The sequence below is a fragment of the Oncorhynchus gorbuscha genome, linkage group LG07, assembly GCF_021184085.1.
Source record: "Oncorhynchus gorbuscha isolate QuinsamMale2020 ecotype Even-year linkage group LG07, OgorEven_v1.0, whole genome shotgun sequence".
In the NCBI taxonomy this organism is placed as follows: Eukaryota; Metazoa; Chordata; class Actinopteri; order Salmoniformes; family Salmonidae; genus Oncorhynchus; species Oncorhynchus gorbuscha.
This window is the reverse complement of record NC_060179.1, coordinates 30526341-30547785: the sequence shown is the minus strand read 5'-3', so window position 1 is coordinate 30547785 and position 21445 is coordinate 30526341. Positions and strand designations below refer to the sequence as shown.

Here is a 21445-nt window from a genome sequence, read left to right as displayed (position 1 = left end):
CACATTCATTGATTCATAACTTCATTGTGTGATATTTTTTTTTTGAGGATAGATCAGCTTACATACTACATACTATAAACATACATTTTATGGACACAAGTCTATTTGCAATAGTTTTATTTTGTTTGGATTTAACTCTATTTTTGCCATATCTTTCATGCTGTTTAAAAAAGTTCTTAACCTACAGTATTTATGTTTTACAGGCACCGTATGATTTACATTAGTTATCTTGTTGTTATTAGTTGTTATTAGTGCCAACCTTCAGCTCCATTCAACCCCTCCCATCTATCTCTTAACACCATTGGTATTGGATTTCTATTTTGTAAATTGTCAAATTAAAAAATGTTTCTGCTAAAAGTATTATAATATTATTGATCGATTGACTATGACTTTTCAGATCACCCAGTAAGTGCTATCTGCAGGGTTGGCTCCAGGTAAATATTGCAATTCTTCAGCCATTCCTGGACTTGTGACCAAAAACAGGCAACATATGGACAATACCAAAACAAATTATCTAATGATTCTGCCTCTTCGCAGCAAAATCTGCAGAGGTGGTAAGGTTGTATCCCCCCATATAAATAACAAATTGGTTGCAAGAATTCTGTATAATAATTTAAATTGAACAATTCAAAGTTTTGAATCCGGCGTTGTTTTGCGTATCAGTTCATAAACCACGGGCCATGGAGTCGGTACATCAAAAATCTCTTCCCAACTATTTAGCAATCTATATGGCACGGCTGTCAATTCTTTGCTTCTTAAATTAAACTGGTATACTTTTTAATTTATCACAATTTTCTTTAACCAATTATGGTCTTTAATGCAGGGCCGACTGACAAGTTCCTTACCTTCTCCCCCCTTCCACTTTCCTCTTCCATTTTTGTGGTAATGCTGCAATTAGTTGGTTGTAATTTTGGGTAGAGTAGACATTTCCATATTTTTTAGTTAGCTGCATGTATGACATAACTCCACCAGTCGTATTTATGATATAATTTACAAAGATTATTACGTTCCTTTTTTAAAAATCAATTCGTATATTTGAGTTTAACCACAAATATTTATTGTATTATTTGTTCTTTCTTTTCTGGTGGATTAAATAGAAATTGCAACCAACTTTCTATTATTTCCTTTTCAAATAACTGAAAGTGAGAGGTTGTAATCTGAATAAAGGGACAAGGCCTTTTTTGAACATAGTAAGAATGTCTCACCCTAATTTTCTAGAGAACCCATTTGGATTTAAGTTTAATTTTTTTATGACTGAAGCCTTTAGTGAGAGGTCTAATGCTTTAATATGTAATTATTTCTGCCCTCCGAATTCATATTCATTATATAAATAGGGCCGTTTAATTTTGTCTGGCTTGCTGTTTTTCTCATAATATTTTTAAAAACTGTTCGCTAGGTGTAGGCAAGACCATAAGCAAGTAGGTAAACTGGGATATGAATGAACAGTTCATCAGAGTGATTTTTTCCACAAATAGAAGGTATTTACCTTTCCATGGTAGCAAGATCTTATCTATTTATGCTAAATATCTATTCAAATTTATTGGAGTGAGATCATTTATTTCTTTCGGGATATGTATACCGAGTAAATCCACATCACCATCAGAACATTTTATTGGTAAACTACATGGTAATGTAAAAGTTGTATTCTTTTAGTGATCCAATACGTAATATAGTACACTTATCATAATTTGTTTATAATCTAGAGAGGTTCGAAAAAATTATCTAGATCCTCTATGAGGCTGTGGAGGGATCCAAGTTCTGGATTTAAAGAAAACATGAACCATCAGCATACCATGACATCTTTGTTTTTAAGCCCTGTATTTCTAATCCCTTGATATTATTGTTGGATCTGATTTTAATAGCTGACATTTCGATGGTCATAATAAATAGATATGCTGATAGTGGACAACTTTGTTTTACTCCTCTTGACAGTTAAAAACGTTCTGAGAAGTATCCATTATTTGCTATTTTACACCTAGGGTTACTATAAATGATTTTAAAACATTTTATAAGAGATTCTCCAAAATGTAAATGTTACAGGTATTTATATATAAACTCCGGACGTTATGAAGAGCAGGAATGGTTTTCTAGATTTGTCATAGTGTTCTATTGTTTCCAGTACTTGCCTTATATTATCTCCAATGTATCGTCCATGTAAAAAAAACTGTCGGATTAGAATGAATAATGTCCGACAATCCTTTTTAATTCAATGCGTTATACATTTAGCTAGAATTTTAGCATCACATCACAGAAGTGTAAGGGCCCTCCAATGTTTTAAATGTACTGGATCTTTATATTTCCCACTTGTATCCTGTTTCAGTAAAAATGAAATCAGACCTTCTTGTTGAGTGTCTGATAATCTACCATTTACACAGGAGTGGTTAAAACATGCTAATAACGGTTATCTGAGTATATCAAAAAAGTTTGGTATACCTCAACTGGTATGCCATCCAGCCCTTGAGTTGTCCCGGACTTAAAGGCTTTAAATCGCATCAAGAAGTTCCTCTTCTGTAATTTCACCTTCACATGAGTCTTTCCGTATGACTGTTAATTTTACATTATTAATAGAAAAACAATCCATATGATTAGCTTAGAGGAGACTGAAACAAAAACATATGCTTAAACTACTTTGCTTCCTCTTTCAAAATATAATTTGGTGAATCATCATTTGTAACAAGTTTCAGGAAATTATATCTGGTAACATTTATGTTGAAGAATAAAAAATAATTGTGCATTTTTCCCCATATTCCATCCTGTTTGCTTTATTATTATTATTATAAGATATTACACTTGATCTTTCTTGAAAAAGTTCCTCCACTTACTTTAGTCCTCTAATTTATTCTGAGCCTCTATGGTAGTTTTTTTTATTGCTATGCTACATTTGTGAGAAACAAGTTCTGGTTTACTTAATTATATTTATGAGTTCTGTCAATTTAGTCATTGTCTTTTGTTTGGAACGCTCCTGTCAATCTTGAGTGAGGACGCATGCGCATAGAAGTAGGCCTATAGTCTACCTGGCCTGCGCACAAATGTAGGCATATAAATGTGCCCATTTGGGGATCTGATAGCATTTCTGATTAGCTTATTAATGCACCACCACTATTTTTCTTTATTTTATTTAACTAGGCAAGTCAGTTAACAAAAAATTCTTATTTACAATGACGGCCTACCCTGGCCAAACCCCAACCCGGACGACGCTGGGCCAATTGTGTGCCGCCCTATGGAACTCCCAATAACGACTGGTTGTGATACAGCCGGTAAATCTAACCAGGATCTGTAGTGACACCTCTAGCACTGAGATGCAGTGCCTTAGACTGCTGTGCCACTCGGGAGCTTTACAGGCGTGGTCCCCTTGCCACTTGGGAGCCCACTAATGACATATGGAGCTTCTCAAAGGAATGTTTCTTCATCTCAAACAGCAAGCAAACAAAGTCTGTTTTTACATCCGTTGAGAATTCCAATAGATCCTCAATGTACTTGAAAAATCTTTCCAGCTCTCTCCCTTTCGATAATGTTTTTATTTGTTGGCTTATGTAGTTGGCAATGGCAATATAATTACTTTTTAGGTTCATATCATTTTCATAACTAATCATAATTTTGCTTAACCACATGACAATCATTTTGAGATATGAAGATGTTAATATAAAGTAAATTAAATGAAACTGTTTCACAAAAATGTGCATATGAAAACCATAACTAGCATGCAGATTGGTAGAAATGGCAAGATAAATTGGCATTCCACATAAGAAAGGTTGCAGACTCCTCGTGTAGCATATTACCGGCAACTTCGGGAGAGTAGGCTAATGGCAGAATCTGCAAAAGCTGGCAGGAGTGGGATGAGAATAGTTGGGTCTTCTGGTTATTTCTGGCGCCCTCTTGAGGCATCAAACCGTAAGCTTAAAGCATCAGACAAGCTCAATGCATATAGGTTTTATTCAAACACATATGGTGTGTTGTGACGGCCCCTCCCTGCTCTGTCTACTGGGTTTTGCTGTGCTTACTTCCTGCAGGAGGTTGGTGGGCATAGTAGGAGAGGTAGGCAGAACTGGAAGGGTTGTCAGTACTGTTGGGGCACACTTGTGAAAGCTCAGCTGTGGCATATGGAAAAATGCACATTTAAAAATTCTGAGCAATCATTTGGTTGAAAGAACAGACGACTTTCGGTCTACAAAGATTTTTTTGTTGTTGTCGGGGACAATGCACATTTCTATCCATATAAATGTTCTCTCGTACACTTATAAATTGGTACATTGCCCTTAAGGAAATTGTCTATATCTTTCTATTAACTTTTTTTCAGGTTGATAAGAGTTTGTGATAAAATGTTATAAAAAGTTCATTTTAGAAGGCTCCATTGTTAGGCTACCATCTGGGGTTTTTTAATGCTGTGGATGGTACCGTTCCTCTTCTTTCTTAATTTTGCCAACCAATAATTTCCCCCCACAATTTCACCTTGCTCAACATATTGTTGTTTGGATTTCAGGGCAGAAATCTCTTCAGAGCAGGTGGTAATTATGTCATATACAAGCTTCAAAGTGTTCAAAGTCATGGATTTTCTGTTTTAGTATTTCTAATTCTTTATGGGTCTTCTTTTTCTTATGTGAAGAGTAAGACATGATACAACCTGTCATATATGCTTTAAGAGCTTCCCAGACAACAGTTAGGCATACTTCATTATCCACACTGAACAAAAATATAAACGCAACATGTAAAACAGATTGCGTTCTTCACTTTACCTGTCACATGATGAACTTACAATGAAAAAGCAACGTCTTCTTTGCATCTGTTTATCACAGAAATAATGTAGCCAGCTACATTTCCTAATGTTTTTTCTTCAAGTTAATTTTACCGGAGAAAAGTAGGTTGACTACACCAAGAAAAGTAGGATAAAAAGGATAAAAGTAACCACACATCAGTCAGAGTGCTGTCTGCTAATTGAATGCCATTGGTGAATTCTCATCTTGCGTGAAAAAACGAAGAATTCTGCGTTTAATGCGACCCCTAAATTTAATTTACTAGTTATCTAAGTATGTTGTCTAAATGATGCGAAATATATTTTCAATAGCAAAAAAATAAAGCTGTTGGACCAAAACCGAAAGTAAAATGCTCAAGCGCAAGTCATTCAAAACAAATCTTCGCCCTCCCCCGCATCCCATTTCTCCATAACATGGCGAAGACTCGCGCTTGAGCCTTTTACTTTTGGTTTTGGTCCGAAAGTATCACAGCGATTTAGATGGTACAATGATTCTATACACTATTCATTGCTTGTTTGAGCGAACAGTGTAGAATTTTAGCAACCAGGAATTGACTGAGCGATTTCCACTGCATAACCCAGCCACAAAGTCAGAACAGCTATCCCATTTTGACAACAGAAACAAATTGGCGAATATCACAACCAATCCAAACTGGTGGATAAGTAATACTGTGAAACACAACGAATTCACTATGACTGCAGATATATTCTGAAATGTTTTTGAAATTACACTGCAAAAAAAAACTAATGTGTAGCACCTTTAAAGAAAAGTTTACAATAACAAAGTAAATTCTTAAATATGAGTTGAGGGTATAACAGGTAAATTATTTCAGTTGGATGTTTATATCGCCACAGTTCACATACATCCATCTCTTGAATGTTGGGGTTTAATACCTTAGACATGTTAGCAAGAATATATAGCTTATACTTTTTGTGCATATCGACATTTATGGGGATCTTTTATTTCAGCTCATGAAACATGGGACCAACACTACATGTTGCGTTAAAATTTTTGTTCAGTATAATTTGAGTCTGTGTGTGTACTTACGTTTGTCCCACCGCACGGTAAAGCAACGCACGCGTTGAAAATATTGAACGTATGCGCCACACAGAAAGCACTGCTGACTAGTGCAGCACCCCCAAAGTAGCGTTGCGGACTGCTCCATTGACAATGAATGACTTCCGCTGGAACGCAATGAGTTTGATGCATCTGGTGTACAAGAAGTCATATTGACTCAAGACATTTCAGCCATTTCATTTTTACAGCCAAAAGTTCAGCACATGGGAATGTGTGAAACTTACTCCTCAGACTGCAGTGTCCCCACTTGCGCCAGTGAATAGCTAGCTTTTCACGTGGTACAGACTTGTAAAGATGCTTCAGGAGGGCGGTTACTTGCGCTGGCAAAGTAGAGGTCCCGAGTTTGTGCCAGGTATGGGCCGAATCGGGAGGAAGTGGTACTCGCTAAGCATGCAGCGTGACGCCCTTTACACACACATTTGTGTTGTTGCTGAGCTTTTCATTTCAAAGCCCTTGGGAATAAGCAAGACTTTGGGATGGGAATGGACTTCAAACTTTTATGTAAATCTGGGCATCCTGTTATGACCATCAAGATCCAATGAATACTGCCTGACTCAGTGTATCTGTCATAAGACAGGTCCTAATCTGAAACACACTCAAGTGACAAAAAGATAAGCAAAAAGTAACTGATAAGGCCATTGGCTGACATTATAACCAGTGGAAATACAGAGGCAGTGAACATCATGGCATACAAACTTCAGTTATTATTGAGTTCTTATTAGCCAACAGGAAAAATACTCTGGCCTCATCCATTAACACCAAGTAAAACAAAAACTAAATAATTCACCCAGATGTAATGATTACTTTGCTGTACCGCAGCCTCTGAGTGCCATAGAGAATACACAGAGCACAGATTCATGATCGGATTCATTTAGGCCCAATGTAGGTTATATGTCAATCTTAAAAATACTTTTTTTCTGCTACTCCTTAACCCTTTATTTTGTTATTGCTGGCAATTCTTATCATTAATACCTCTAATATGTTTAATTGTGTTCCTACATTTCTACATGTTTCAATTTAGGAGCTCACGTGCTACTTGTAAAAAAAAATGTCAGCATAGAGCCAGGGCCAGATTAATGCAGGGGTTTACCGGCGCTGCCAAGAGGCATACAAAAATCACATTTAAAAAAAATATATATAACAAATTATATGAAGGAAATACAGTGCCTTTGGAAAGTATTCAGATCCCTTGATTTTTTTTCAACTTGTATTTTTACATTACAGCCTTATTCTAAAATGGATTAAAACAATAAAAAATTCTCAGAAATCTACACACAATGCCAAATAATGACAAAGCAAAGACTGTTTCTTTTTTTATTTTAGCAAATGTATTAAAAATGATAAACAGAAATCCATTTTTTACATAAGTATTCAGACCCTTTACTATGAGGTGCATCCTGTTTCCATTAATCATCCTTAAGATGTTTCTACAACTTGATTGGAGTCCACCTGTGGTAAATTCAATTAATTGGACATGGCTTGGAAAGGAACATCCCTGTCTATATTAGGTCCCACATTTGACAGTGCATGTCAGAGCAAAAATCAAGCCATGAGGTCAAAGGAATTGTCTGTAGATCTCTGAGACAGAATTGTGACGAGGCACTGTTCTTGGGAAGGGTACCAGAAAATGTCTGCAGCATTGAAAGTCTCCAAGAACACAGTAGCCCTCCATCATTCTTAAATGGAAAAAGTTTGGAACCACCAAGACTCTTCCTAGAGTTGGCCGCCCGACCAAACTGAGCAATCAGGGGAGAAGGGCCTTGGTCAGGGAGGTGACCAAGAGCCCGATGATCACTCTGCCAGAGCTCCAGAGTTCCTCTGTGGAGATGTTAAAAACTGTCAGAAGGACAATCATCTCTGCAGCACTCCACCAATCAGGCCTTTATGGTAGAGTGGCCAGACTGAAGCCACTCCTCAGTAAAAGGCACATGACAGCCCGCTTGGAGTTTGCTAAAAGGCACCCAAAGACTCTCAGACTATGAGAAACAAGATTCTTTGGTCTGATTAAAAAATATATATATTTGGTCTGAATTCCAAGCGTCACGTCTGGTGGAATCATGGAACCATTCCTACGGTGAAGCATGATGCTCTTTGGGGATGTTTTTCAGCTGCAGGGACTGGGAGACTAGTCAGGATCAAGGCAAAGATGAACAGAGTAAAGTACAGAGAGATCCTTGATGAAAACCTGCTCCAGAGTGCTTATGACCTCAGACTGGGGCGAAGGTTCACCTTCCAACAGGACAATCCTAAACACACAGTCAAGACAACGCAGGAGTGTCCTTGAGTGGCCCAGCCAGAGCCCGGACTTGAACACGATTGAACATCTCTGGAGAGACCTGAATATAGCTGTGCAGTGATGCTCCCCATCCAACCTAACAGAGCTTGAGAGGATCTGCAGAGAAGAATGGGAGAAACTCCCCAAATAGGTGTGCCAAGCTTGTAGCGTCATACCCAAGACGTCTCGATGCTGTAATCGCTGCCATAGGTGCTTCAACAAAGTACTGAGTAAAGGGTCTGACTACTTATGTAAATGTGATATGTATATATTTAAATACAATCAAATTTGGAACAAGGCTGTAATGTAACAAAATGTGGGAAAAGTCAAGGGGTCAAGGGGTCTGAATACTTTCCGATGGCACTGTATAGTTGCCAGAACAGCTTCATTACGCCTTGGCATAGATTCTACAGGTGGACCTAAACCATGGCAGAAAACTTTACCCCACACCATAACATATACTTTGTATGCCTTGGGTGGTGGCTATGATTTCTTAATCCGGCCCTGCGTAGAGCCCTGCAGTAAAGGTTGGTGAATGCCTAAATAAGTGAGCAGAAAGGCATTGAAATATATCAACATTTGTAGGGAGGGATTGACAAGTCAATGAAAATACACTGTAGGGGCCTATAAGGTCATCCTATTTCCTGACAACCCCATAATAGTCACACAATTTGCCATCTGTGTAACTCTAATAACCTGATGGCACTTGTGTTGTTGGTAACAACAGCCTCAGAAAATATTTAGTTTTATCTGCTGCCCCAAACAGTTTAAAGTCAAAGGCTTAGCAGTCCCCTTGTGGCTGCAGCCCGAGCACAGATTACTGCTGCCTACAGCATGGAGGTCAGTTATAGGCTGAGTCCCAAAGAGCACCCTATTCCGTATGGTTTCTGGTCAAAAGTATTGCACTGTGTAGGGAATAGGGTGCCATTTGGGACAGACATAAACAGGGCAACAGTACCACAAAGTGGCACTTATAAAGCTCTTTTGTTTGTGGCGGATTTTGCTGATCTTGATGCTTTTGGGGCCATTCATTCCCATGTTCCACTGTAGCAGAGTGAGCTGATGGATGGATGAAGAACACAATTGACTTGTACTGCATCAACTACAGTTTGGGATGTATCGCTAAGGTCAATTATGTATATAAACCCTGGATTGCTGATGCTATGTTTTGCCCATTGAGAGGCTTTGAAGCCACATGCCGGCTCCCAGTAGGAGCAGTCCTCCATAGGAATTAATGGAATTCTACAGTATTTCAATAAAATGTTTCAAGGACAAAATTATATGTATTTACATATTTTGTTTGTTTTTATGTAGTGGGGACAGAAACATTAGTCATCTAACAAAAATGTATAAGACATTTTTTATTTGTATGTTAGCTCACAATATCATTTAAAAGTATGCATTAAGGTGTCTGTAATAAAATAAATGTGGCAAAAAAATGATGGCGGAGTGCCAAGATGAAGGCAAATGGCTTCAACACAGAAAACAAAAAATACCTTAAAACAGGGATTCCCAAACGTTTTCACTCGGGGGCCCCCCTTCCAGCATAGGGGAGCATCACATGCACCACATCTACTTCTATGGGCACAAGCACTGTTCATGATACAAACTGTTCACACCCCTCTTGTTGGTTGAGAGAATTTAGCAAGTTTAAAGCTTATTTCCTGCAACTCCACACAATTTGTCATAGGGTGGAAAGAAAATGTTGCATTTTAAAGCAAATTTTCTTGCAATTCTATACATTTTGCCATGGATAATGTGTATTCATGTGATTGGAGGAACTGATGATGCACTACCCAATTTCAAAATTGCACCTTGTGCATTCTACTAATACAACGTTCAAGAGCAAGTTTAAAACTGGACTAAGTTCTTTAAAACAATTAAACGACAGGTTGGGAACCACTGCCTTCAAACATCCATAAATGTAACATTTTTGTGCAATATATATATATATATATATATATATATATATATATATATATATATATATATATATATAAATAAAAATATATATGCTACATTGAGGTTGTTATTTAATTATTTTAGGCTATCTGGCATGAGTGTATAAGCCTAAGCTTTAGGGCCAAACTGTACGCTCTCCAAAAAGCCTACATGCCAATTGCCAAATGCTTTGGGAGTGGGCATAACAATCTTTCTATTGGAGGCAGAAAGGACAATGTCGGAGATGAATTCAATAACAAAAAATCTGCAAAATGAAAGTTGAAAATAAAGAGAAGGGAGGGCCTGAAAAGTAGTTTGATTAGGTGGTAAAAGAGGATGATAGTAGTGTTATTTGTGATGATTTTGAGGTGCTATATAAATTCGACAGACACAAGAGGGGGACTTCAAGTAGGCCTATGGCACGTCAAGGGAACTGTAGTCTAATGTTCAGATGGGTTAAATGGAAACTTAAATCTGGACACTTATTTTTGGTCTATAACCTCTCACATAACCATAACAATAACTCCTGCAGAATTAAGGATTTCTTCACCAAATTTTCAACTCGGGAAGAGGAGTGGAGAAATATTATTTTTTTCAACATTTTGAGAGAATGCGAATGCGCAGTTAGATACCATCTGTAGAAGTGTTGTTATCTTAATCAGCATCATAAAAACTGATAGTATTTCAACCACATGACATTTTGCACCAAAACTCTTTCAATTTTTTTGTTGTTGTCTAGTTTCTTGCATTTTCTATCGGGTCCCAGGACCGGATTAATGCAGGGGCTTACCAAGGCCGAAGCCCCTGGGCCCAGGCCCGAGGGGGGCCCAAGAGGCAGCAAAATAAATTAACTCAGCAAACTTAACATGTGTAAATATTTGTATGAACATAACAAGATTCAACAACTGAGACATGAACTGAACAAGTTCCACAGACATGTGACTAACAGAAATTGAGTAATGTGTCCCTGAACAAAGGGGGGGATCAAAATCAAAAGTAACAGCTGTATTAAGTAATGCAGTGCATCTCCTCCTCATGGACTGCACCAGATTTGCCAGTGCTTGCTGTGAGATGTTACCCCACTCTTCCACCATGTTCCCAGACATTTCTGGGGGGGAATGACCCTAGCCCTCACCCTCTGATCCAATAGGTCCCAGACATGCTCAATGGGATTGAGATCCGGGCTCTTCGCTGGCCATGGCAGAACACTGACATTCCTGTCTTGCAGGAAACCACGCACAGAACGAGCAGTATGGCTGGTGGCATTGTCATGAGGGTCATGTCAGGATGAGTCTGCAGGAAGGGTACCACATGAGGGAGGAGGTGGTCTTCCCTGTAAAGCACAGCATTGAGATTGCCTGCAATGACAACAAGCTCAGTCCGATGATGCTGTGACACACCGCCCCAGACCATTACGGGCCCTACACCTCCAAATCAATCCCGCTCCAGAGTACAGGCCTCGGTTTAACGCATATTCCTTTGACAATAAACGCAAATCCGACCATCACCTCTGATGAGACAAAACCGCGACTCGTCAGTGAAGAGTACATTTTGCCACTCCTGTCTGGTCCAGCGATGGTGGGTTTGTGCCAATAGGCGACGTTGTTGCCGGTGATGTCTGGTGAGGACCTGCCTTACAAAAGGCCTACAAACCCTCAGTCCAGTCTCTCTCAGCCTATTGCGGACAGTCTGAGCACTGATGGAGAGATTGTGCGTTCCTGGTGTAACTCGGGATGTTGGTGCTGCCATTCTGTACCTGTCTCGCAGGTTCGGATGTACCGATCTTGTGCAGGTGTTGTTACACGTGGTCTGCCACTGTGAGGACAATCAGCTGTCCATCCTGTCTCCCTGTAGCACTGTCTTAGGCGTCTCACAGTACGGACATTGTCATTTATTGCCCTGGCCACATCTGCAATCCTGGCCACATCTGCAATGCCTCCTTTCAGCATGCCTAAGGCACATTCATGCAGATGAGCAGGGACCCTGTGAATGTTAATTTAGTTTTTTTCAGAGTGAGTAGAAAGGCCTCTTTCGTGTCCTAAATTTTCATAACTGTGACCTTAATTAAGGGCAGTGATTGGGGACACTGCTCTGTGTAGGGTGCCATCTTTCGGATGGGACGTTAAACAGGTGTCCTGACTCTCTGAGGTCATTAAAGATCCCATGGCACTTATCGTAAGAGTAGGGGTGTTAACCCCGGTGTCCTATATAAATTCCCAATCTGGTTCTCAAACCATCACGGTCACCTAATAATCCCCAGTTTACGATTGGCTCATTCATCCCCCTCCTCTCCGCTGTAACTATTCCCCAGGTCGTTGCTGTAAATGAGAAATTGTTCTCAGTCAAATTACCTGGTAAAAATAACTGAAAAATAAAATAAAAATTGCCTACCGTCTGTAAGCTGTTAGTGTCTTAACGACTGTTCCACAGGTACATGTTCATTAATTGTTTATGGTTCACTGAAAAAGCATGGGAAACAGTGTGTAAACCCTTTACAATTAAGATTTGTGAAGTTATTTTGATTTTTAACTAATTATATTTGAAAGACAGGGTCCTAAAAAGGGATACTTAAATATAAAGTTGAAGTCGGAAGTTTACATGCACTTAGGTTGGAGTCATTAAAACTAGTTTTTCAACCACTCCACAAAAATATGCTGGAGGAAACAGGCACAAAAGTATCTATGTCCACAGTAAAACGAGTCATAAGTCAACAACCTAACCTGAAAGGCCACTCAGCAAGGAAGAAGCCACTGTTCCAAAAACCTCTACAAAAAAGCCAGACTACGGTTTGTAACTGCACATGGGGACAAAGATGGTACTTATTGGAGATATATTTTTGTTTCATCAGACCAGAGGACATAACTGTTTGGCCATAATGACCATCGTTATGTTTGGAGGAAAAAGGGGGACGCTTACAAGCCAAAGAACACCATCCCAACCGTGAATCACGGGGGGTGACAGCATCATGTTGTGTGGGTCCATTGCTGCAGGAGGGTCTGGTGCACTTCACAAAATAGATGGCATTTTGAGGAAAGAAAGATATGTGGACATATTGAAGCAACATCACAAGACATCAGTCAGGAAGTCAAAGCCCAAGCATACTTCCAAAGTTGTGGCAAAATGGCTTATGGACAACAAAGCCCTGACTTCAATCCTATAGAACATTTGTGGGCAGAACTGAAAAAGCATGTGTGAGCAAGGAGGCTTACAAACCTGACTCAGTTACACTAGCTCTGTCAGGAGGAATGGGCCAAAACTCACCCAACTTATTGTGGGAAGCTTGTGGAAGGATACCCGAAACGTTTGACCCAAGTTAAACAATTTAAAGGCAATGCTACCTAATACTAATTGAGTGACCCACAGGGAATGTGATGAAAGAAATACAAGTTGAAATAAATAATTCTCTCTGCTATTATTCTGACATTTCACATTCTTAAAATAAAGTGGTGATCCTAACTGACCGAAGATTGGGAATTTTTACTAGGATTAAATGCCAGGAACTGTGAAACTGAGTTTAAATGTAGTTGGCTAAGGTGTATGTAAACTTCCGACTTCAACTGTATATATATTTTCTATATACAGTACCTGTGAAGTTTGGACACATCTACTCATTCAAGGTTTTTCTTTATTTTCTACATTGTAGACTAATAGTGAAGACATCAAAACTATGAAATGACACATGGAATCATGTAGTAACCAAAAAACGGTTAAACAAATCAAAATATACTTTAGATTCTTCAAAGTAGCCACCCCTTGCCTTGATGACAGCTTTGCATACTCCTAGCATTCTCTCAACCAGCTTCACCTGGAATGCTTTTCCAACAGTCTTGAAGGAGTTCCCACACATGCTGAGCACTTGTTGGCTGCTTTTCCTTCACTCTGCGGTCCAACTCATCCCATACCATCTCAATTGGGTTGAGGTTGGGTGATTTTGGAGGCCAGGTCATAAGATGCAGCACTCCATCACTCTCCATGGTCAAATAGCCCTTACACAGCCTGAGGGTGTGTTTTGGGTCATTGTCCTGTTGAAAAACAAATGATAGTCCCACTAAGCGCAAACTAGATGGGATGGCATATCGCTGGAGAATGCTATGGTAGAGATGCTGGTTAAGTGTGCCGTGAATTCTAAAGTCACTGACCAGCAAAGCACCATCACACCTCCTCCTCCATGCTTCACGGTGGGAACCACACATGCATAGATCATCCGTTCACCTACCCTGCATCTCACAAAGACATGACGGTTGGAACTAAAAATCTCACATTTGGACTCAGACGAAAAGGACAGATTTCTACTGGTCTAATGTCCATTGCTCGTATTTCTTGGCCCAAGCAAGTCTCTTCTTATTGGTATCCTTTAGTAGTGGTTTCTTTGCAACAATTCGACCATGAAGGCCTGATTCACGCAGTCTCCTCTGAACAGTTGATGTTGAGATGTGTCTGTTACTTGAACTCTGTGAAGCATTTATTTGGGGTGCAATCTGAGGTGCGGTTAACTCTAATGAACTTATCCTCTGCAGCAGAGGTAACTCTGGGTCTTCCTTTCCTGTGGCGGTCCTCATGAGAGCCAGTTTCATCACAGTGCTTGATGGTTTTTGCAAATGCACTTGAAGAAACTTTCAAAGTTCTTGAAATTCATGTCTTAAAGTAATGATGAACTGTCATTTCTCTTTGCTTATTTGAGCTGTTCTTGCCCTAACCTAACATGGACTTGGTCTTTTACCAAATAGGGCTATCTTCTGTATACCACCCATACCTTGTCACAACACAACTGATTGGCTCAAACCCATTAAGAAGGAAAGAAATTCCACAAATTAACTTTTAACAAGGCGACCTGTTAATTGAAATGCATTCCAGGTGACTAACTCATGAAGCTGGTTGAGAACATGCCAAGAGTGTGCAAAGCTGTTATCAAGGCAAAGGGTGGCTATTTTAAAGAATCTCAAATATTAATATATTTTGAATTGTTAAACACTTTTTCTGGTTTCTACAGTACATGACTCCATACACGTTATTTCATAGTTGATGTCTTCAATATTATTCTACAATGTATAAAGTATTAAAAATAAAGAAAAACCATTGAATGAGTAGGTGTCCAAACTTTTGACTGGTACTGTATATATTATATATACAGTATATACTGTATTATACATGTATTTTAGATTTTTAGCACTGCAACAGCCAACCACAGGAAGACTCTCAATGAGTGTAGGCAAGCCTGCTGCTACCTGCTTCCTCTCTGCTAAACATCAGATGGTGGAGGAGAGGAGGTAGGGGGACCACGTGGGTAACTGGGGGACCCCACCTTGATTGGGTAACTGAAAATATTCACTACATGGTCAATAGCACGTGGACACCTGCTCGTCGAACATCTCATTCTAAAATCATAAAATCATCATCGGCATTGTTCCCCCCTTTACTGCTATAACAGCCTCCACTAATCTGGGAAGGCTTTCCAGTAGATGTTGGAACATTTCTTGCTTCCAATCAGCCACAAGAGCATTAGTGAGGTCGGGAACTGATGTTGGGCGATTAGGCCTGGCTCCCAGTCAGCGTTCCAATTCATCCCAAAGGTGTTCGATGGGTTTAAGGTCAGGGCTCTGTGCAGGCCAGTCAAGTTCTTCCAAACCAATCTCAACAAACCATTTCTATATGGACTTTGTTTTGTGCACGGGGGCATTGTCATGCTGAAACAGGAAAGGGCCTTCCCCAAACTGTTGCCACAAAGTTGGAAGCACAGAATTGCCTAGAATGTCATTGTATATTGTAACAGCCCCAAACCATTATTGCTCCTCCACCAAACTATACAGTTGACACTATGCATTTGGGCAGGTAGCCTTCTTCTGGCATCCTCAAAACCCAGATATGTCTGTTGAACTGCCAGATGGTGAAGCGTGATTCATCACTCCAGAGAACACGTTTCCACTGCTCCGGTGTCCAATGGCAGCGAGGTTCACACCACTCCAGCCGACGCTTGCACATGGTGATCTTAGGCTTGTGTGCGGCTGCTCGGCCATGGTCACCCATTTTATGAGCCTGTCGACAAACAGTTCTTGTGCTGACGTTGCTTCCAGAGGCAGTTTGGAACTTGGTAGTGAGTGTTGCAACCGAGGACAGACGGTTTTTACGCATTATTCAGCATTCGGCAGTCCAGTTCTGTGAGCTTGTGTGGCCAACCACTTCGCAGCTACGCCGTTGTTGCTCCTAGACGTTTCCACTTCACGATAACAGCACTTACGCCTCCCGCACAGCGGTCTAAGGCACTGCATCGCAGTGCTACAGGTATCACTACAGATTCAGGTTCGATCCCGGGCTGTGTCGCAGCCGGCAGCGGCCGGGAGACCGATGAGGCGGCGCACAATTGGACTTGCGTCGCCCGCGTTAGGGGAGGGTTTGGCCGGCTGGGATGCCCTTGTCCTATCACGCTCTAGAGAGTCCTTGTGGCGGCCGGGCGCATCCATGCTGTCTTCGGTTGCCAGCTGTATGGTGTTTCCTCCAACACATTGATGCAGCTGGCTTCCGGGTGAAGCTAGCAGGGCGAAATTTGACGAGCTGTTGGAAAGGTGGCATCCTATGACGGTGCCACGTTGAAAGTCACTGAGCTCTTCAGTATGGGCTTTTCTACTGCCGATGTTTGGCTATGGAGATTGCATGGTGGTGTGCTCGATTTTATACACCTGTCAGCACTAACTTGAAGGGGTGTCCACATCCTTATGGCCATGTAGTGGATTAAAAAAAAGATTGTGCCTATTTAATGCAACACGTGTCGTTAATAGATCACAAGCAGCATTAACTGAACTAAACTTTTAGAAATTACAAGTTAAATTTCTCATCCATAGCCTAAAAATGCATCTCAAGTGCAAATACACTGTTTAACGGAGCCGGTTGAGCATAACACGTCAACCCTGTTCCCCATAGATAGACAGGCTAGAAATATTGAAACAATTTCATTTTTTGTGAAGCTTGCATTCAATTGCCACTCCCTGTTGCACACAACAAGCTTCCATTCCTCCTGTCACAAGGGGATCTGTGGCTGATTTAAGAAGAAATCGTCACCCCTGTTGCAGTCACCCCTGTTGCGGTCACCCCTGTTACGGTCACCCCTGTTACGGTCACCCCTGTTACGGTCACCCCTGTTACGGTCACCCCTGTTACGGTCACCCCTGTTACGGTCATCCCTGTTACTGTTATCCCTGTTACGGTTATCCCTGGGTTATCCCTGTTACCTTTTTGGGCACTTAATAGGAACTTACTATTGTCATTTTATATTTAACCTCTTGAGATGGGATTTTTTTTTTTTTTTTTGAACATGTGCTCTTTATGACAGAAGGTTAAAATTAGGTAAAATCATTTTAAAAATTGGAACAAGTTACACTTCTCAAAAGGCACCGAATTGGTGGAACGACCCAACAATATTTAAGCACCTTACATGGACAACTTCTTATGAACTTATTGAGCTGCATACCAGTGCCCTGGACTTTGAACCCAAAGTAAATCTCCAACAGAACCACATTTCCACATCACTTGTGGAAAGAAACAGTTACCACCAATAGGTCACAGCATTATGTGTGTATCCAAAGAAAAAACAAATTAAATATGAGAAACCTGATGTTGCTCACATTTTTAAATATTTTTTATATAATCCATCTATCTGATAAACTACAAAAACAAACATTTCTGATAAAGTACTGTATAAGTAAACTCATTCAAAAAATATGCACCACAACGTACTCTCTAGTTGCAGACTAATGAGGGAATCCCAACTCACCAGAGTCCAGGAGGACTTTGTGTCCTGGAGATGTGAGTCCTGGTTCTCCACTGAGTCTCTTGGATCAGGGCACCATACTGAGAGGTCCATTGCTCTCTCCCTGGGGCCCAAGGCCTGTTCACCTCAGCGGGGATAGCACTTTACTCTGAGCCCAGGCGGTTTCTACTCACTCTGCCCCTCTCCTCCTGACTCTGCCACCCTCCACCCAGCCTGTGCCATGCACCGGTCCAGAGCCCCTGTGGCCTTTGCTCCCCTCTAAGCCAACACAAACCCTATGAAGGAAATTTACCCCAGACCTGAGCCTTAAAACGCTTACATACCCATTTGAGGGCTTTGACCCACCATGGTGAGCTCAAAGCAGGCACTAGAAAGCAAAACGTCAAAAAGTGCAAAGACTAAACAACCTTTAGGAGACCTGAATTGTATGAAACAAGAGTCTTTGAAGAAATTCATCAGACGTATGTGTAAGGTCATACTAAATTAAATTACACCCTTTAGCAACATGGCAAAACAGTACAATTCAGAAAAACGAGCAAAGGATGCGAGGTCTAAATGTCATTGGATGTTATTTTCTACATAACTTTTGGTTAAGATAAAATAAATGATTCTCTGTTTTCAGTTAAATCAGGTTGGTAATTAACGTAAAATATGCTCCAATGATGTGTAGTTTGCCCTGCCATGGCCTGTTTGAATCAAAGCTGCAGTGGCAAACTCTTTTCATGGACAAAGCAGAAATTTCCAAAGAAGTACAGATGACATGTCAGCCATGTTAGAACTCTGGAGGATTCCACTGGCTACACATCCATTTGGTCTAGGTCAGAGACCTGCCTGTAACCTACTACACTCACATTGCCTAATTTAGACAGAAAAATGTCTGGTATAGCACACAACTATTAAACTGACTGTACAAATCTAGGCCTACATGGAAATGTATAGCCTTTTGAGTTTGTGATCTAATAATGCAGTAAGAAGTATGAGCCAGTTACAGTAAGTAGAATTTCAGTAAAGCACACATCAAATCAAGTTTGCTGATGAAACTGACTAACTTATTCATGCACCCACAAAAGGAAACCACTACATTGCCTTGCCGAGCTCAGTTAAATGTGAACTTTAGAATGGTACATACAGACACCAGATATGATTTTGTTTTCATTTTGAATGTGTCACTTGCATGTGCAGGTATTTTTGTTATTGCACCCATGGGACTGTATCCTTATTTGTGGATCAGAACTTGCTTACTGCACTGCTTAGGAGTCTGTTGCTGTCAACAACAATAAGCTCCTTCTACTGCACTCTATTCGTCATTTATGGTGTTTTGCACCTAATAGTGTAATTAACACATTAATAATATTGTTCTCTTACATCCAGACACATACAGCATATAATATTCAGTAAAGACAAGTTTGCTCTGCCTTATCAACAGGCGTTGCTGTAGAAGACCTGTTATCATCCTTGACTCATTGGCCACTAAGATGGTTAAAGAGCACCTTGGCTAGCAGTAATTTTATTTACAAGATTACAGTGTATATCTGTCTTTTCTTGACATTTATGTACTGCTCCACATCAAAGTGCCTAGCAATGTGCTTTGCAAAGATTGTGTGTTCAGTTCAGGAGCCAATTCTATGGCAAAACATGCCATGAGCTGGGATTAAGCCATTTTAAAGTCAACATGTGCACAACATCAAATAGTGGGTCACCAGTGGTGTAAAGTACTTAAGTAAATACTTTCAAGTACTACTTAAGTAGTTTTGGGGGGTATCTGTACTTTACTTTACTATTTATATTTTTGACAACTTTTGCTTTTACTTCACTACATTCCTAAAGAAAATAATGCAATTTTACTCCACACATTTTCTCTGACACCCAAATGTACTTTTACATTTTGACAGGAAAATGGTCCAATTCACACACACAATTCACACACCGTCAATACAAATTAAAATGTTCATTGTGCTGTATGATTTGCTTAATATAAGGAATTTTAAATGGTTTATACCTTTACATTTAATACTTAAGTACATTACACTTTTATTAAAGTAGTATTTTACTGGGTGACTTTCACTTTTACTTGTGTAATTTGATGTTAAGGTATACTCAAGTATGACAATTTAGTACTTTGTCCACCACTGTGAGTCACCAACAACAAAGTAAACAATAGACTATAGACCAAATGTACCCCATGACATGACATTTGGCTGCAAGTAGCCTAGATGTTAGAGCGCGTATTCTTCAATTCAAGGGATATGTTACATTTCAATGGGTTTGTCTTCAATGCCAAATTGTCATTCAAGACAAACATTTCTTACGTAAAAGCTAGCAACATTGTATGTCTACTAAGCTTTATGAGTAAGACTGTGTGATATTGTAGCTGTGGCTATAAACATTTACTGAAAGTATGCTATAATCCATTGCCACCCTAGCCACTCTTGGCATCCATAACGTCAGACAAACTAGAGGCAATCCTAACCCAAAGAACGTTATATGTATACATATATGTATGTATATTTAATCCCCCTACAATTTAGAGCTTGATGAGCGAAGCTGCTCATCAGGTCTTTTTTAAAAACGTAATTTATACTAACTAGAGCTAGCGTCGTACTGTAACAGTTTATTGTACGTCTGCTACGTTAGTAAAGGCTAAACCCGACAACGTTACTGTGTCGCCTAAGCTAACGTTACATGTAGCTAGCCCAGTCAAAACGTGAGATTCGCACTGAAGGCTCAATGAAAAACCTACTGTTTCAACCTACTGTTTCGCAGAGAACTGCATCTTATCGACGAGAGTAACCTAGTACTTGAAATTACATACCGTTTGCAGACGGTCATTTGGCAGCCGATGTCAGTTTGGCAGTTCACCTCCACTCGAGCCTCGACGTAGTTGGCTCGTCTCGCGGCGCTGTGATCTAACCATCTGACCACGCAAACGGTGCTTTCACGTGATACAATGTAACACTTTCCATCTACTGGCATTTTACCCGTACAACGTTTCAATTTGAGAAATTACACACAGACGCGTTTTTACAATGTAACCTTGTATTATTTTTATTTGTTATCACCGTATTGTGCAGGCCTACAGGCTACCAAACATAACACAACTCATTATTTTCAATGCAGAGAAATGCGCTTTTTCCAACAATTATACCAGTGAAGAGAAGTGGCCCATCCAATCTCCTCGATAATCGTGTATGAATTACAAGCGTTCATTCGTCAAGTGATATTAATTTAAATGTTAAAAAAATAAAAAATAAAATTAGGAACATTTTATTTGGTGGTCCAATTCTCTGTTCCATTTGGATGTTGCCTCCAAGCTAATTGGGTGAACTGAGTGACATGTTCTAATATATGACCTTGCTGTGATTTTACTCTGCTCTGGTTAACTTCAGGTATTCACGTTTCGTTTGTCCTTCACTTCCTCTCTTGCGTATAGACCCATATCATTCCTTTGGTGTCTTTGATTTATATAAGGGCTGTGCATGAGAAACTAATGTTTGTTCAAAAGTCGGTCAGTTGTGTATCCCTCAATACACATACTCCTGTTTTACATATATCATTCCCAATCTCAGGTGTCTTAAAGTGGCCTATTACTGCATTACAATCAATCTTGAAGGCAAAAAAAATGCAAGCAATAACACCACC

General features: G+C 39.9%; 1 protein-coding gene across 6 annotated transcripts in view; it reads right to left on the bottom strand.

Annotated features, from left to right (window-relative positions):
• LOC124039784 (phosphatidate phosphatase LPIN2-like) overlaps positions 1 to 20768 on the bottom strand; it is a 37607-nt gene extending 16839 nt beyond the window's left edge. Inside the window, exon 1 of one of the 6 annotated variants that reach the window (XM_046356159.1) lies at positions 20619 to 20768. Coding sequence is in view for 3 of the 6 variants with exons in the window: in XM_046356156.1 (XP_046212112.1) it covers positions 5799 to 5960 (162 nt within the window). In the remaining 3 variants the exon portion in view is untranslated. The other 5 variants (XM_046356157.1, XM_046356162.1, XM_046356156.1 and 2 more) reach the window with 5 other exon arrangements.
• Between the last annotated feature and the right edge of the window lie 677 nt (positions 20769 to 21445).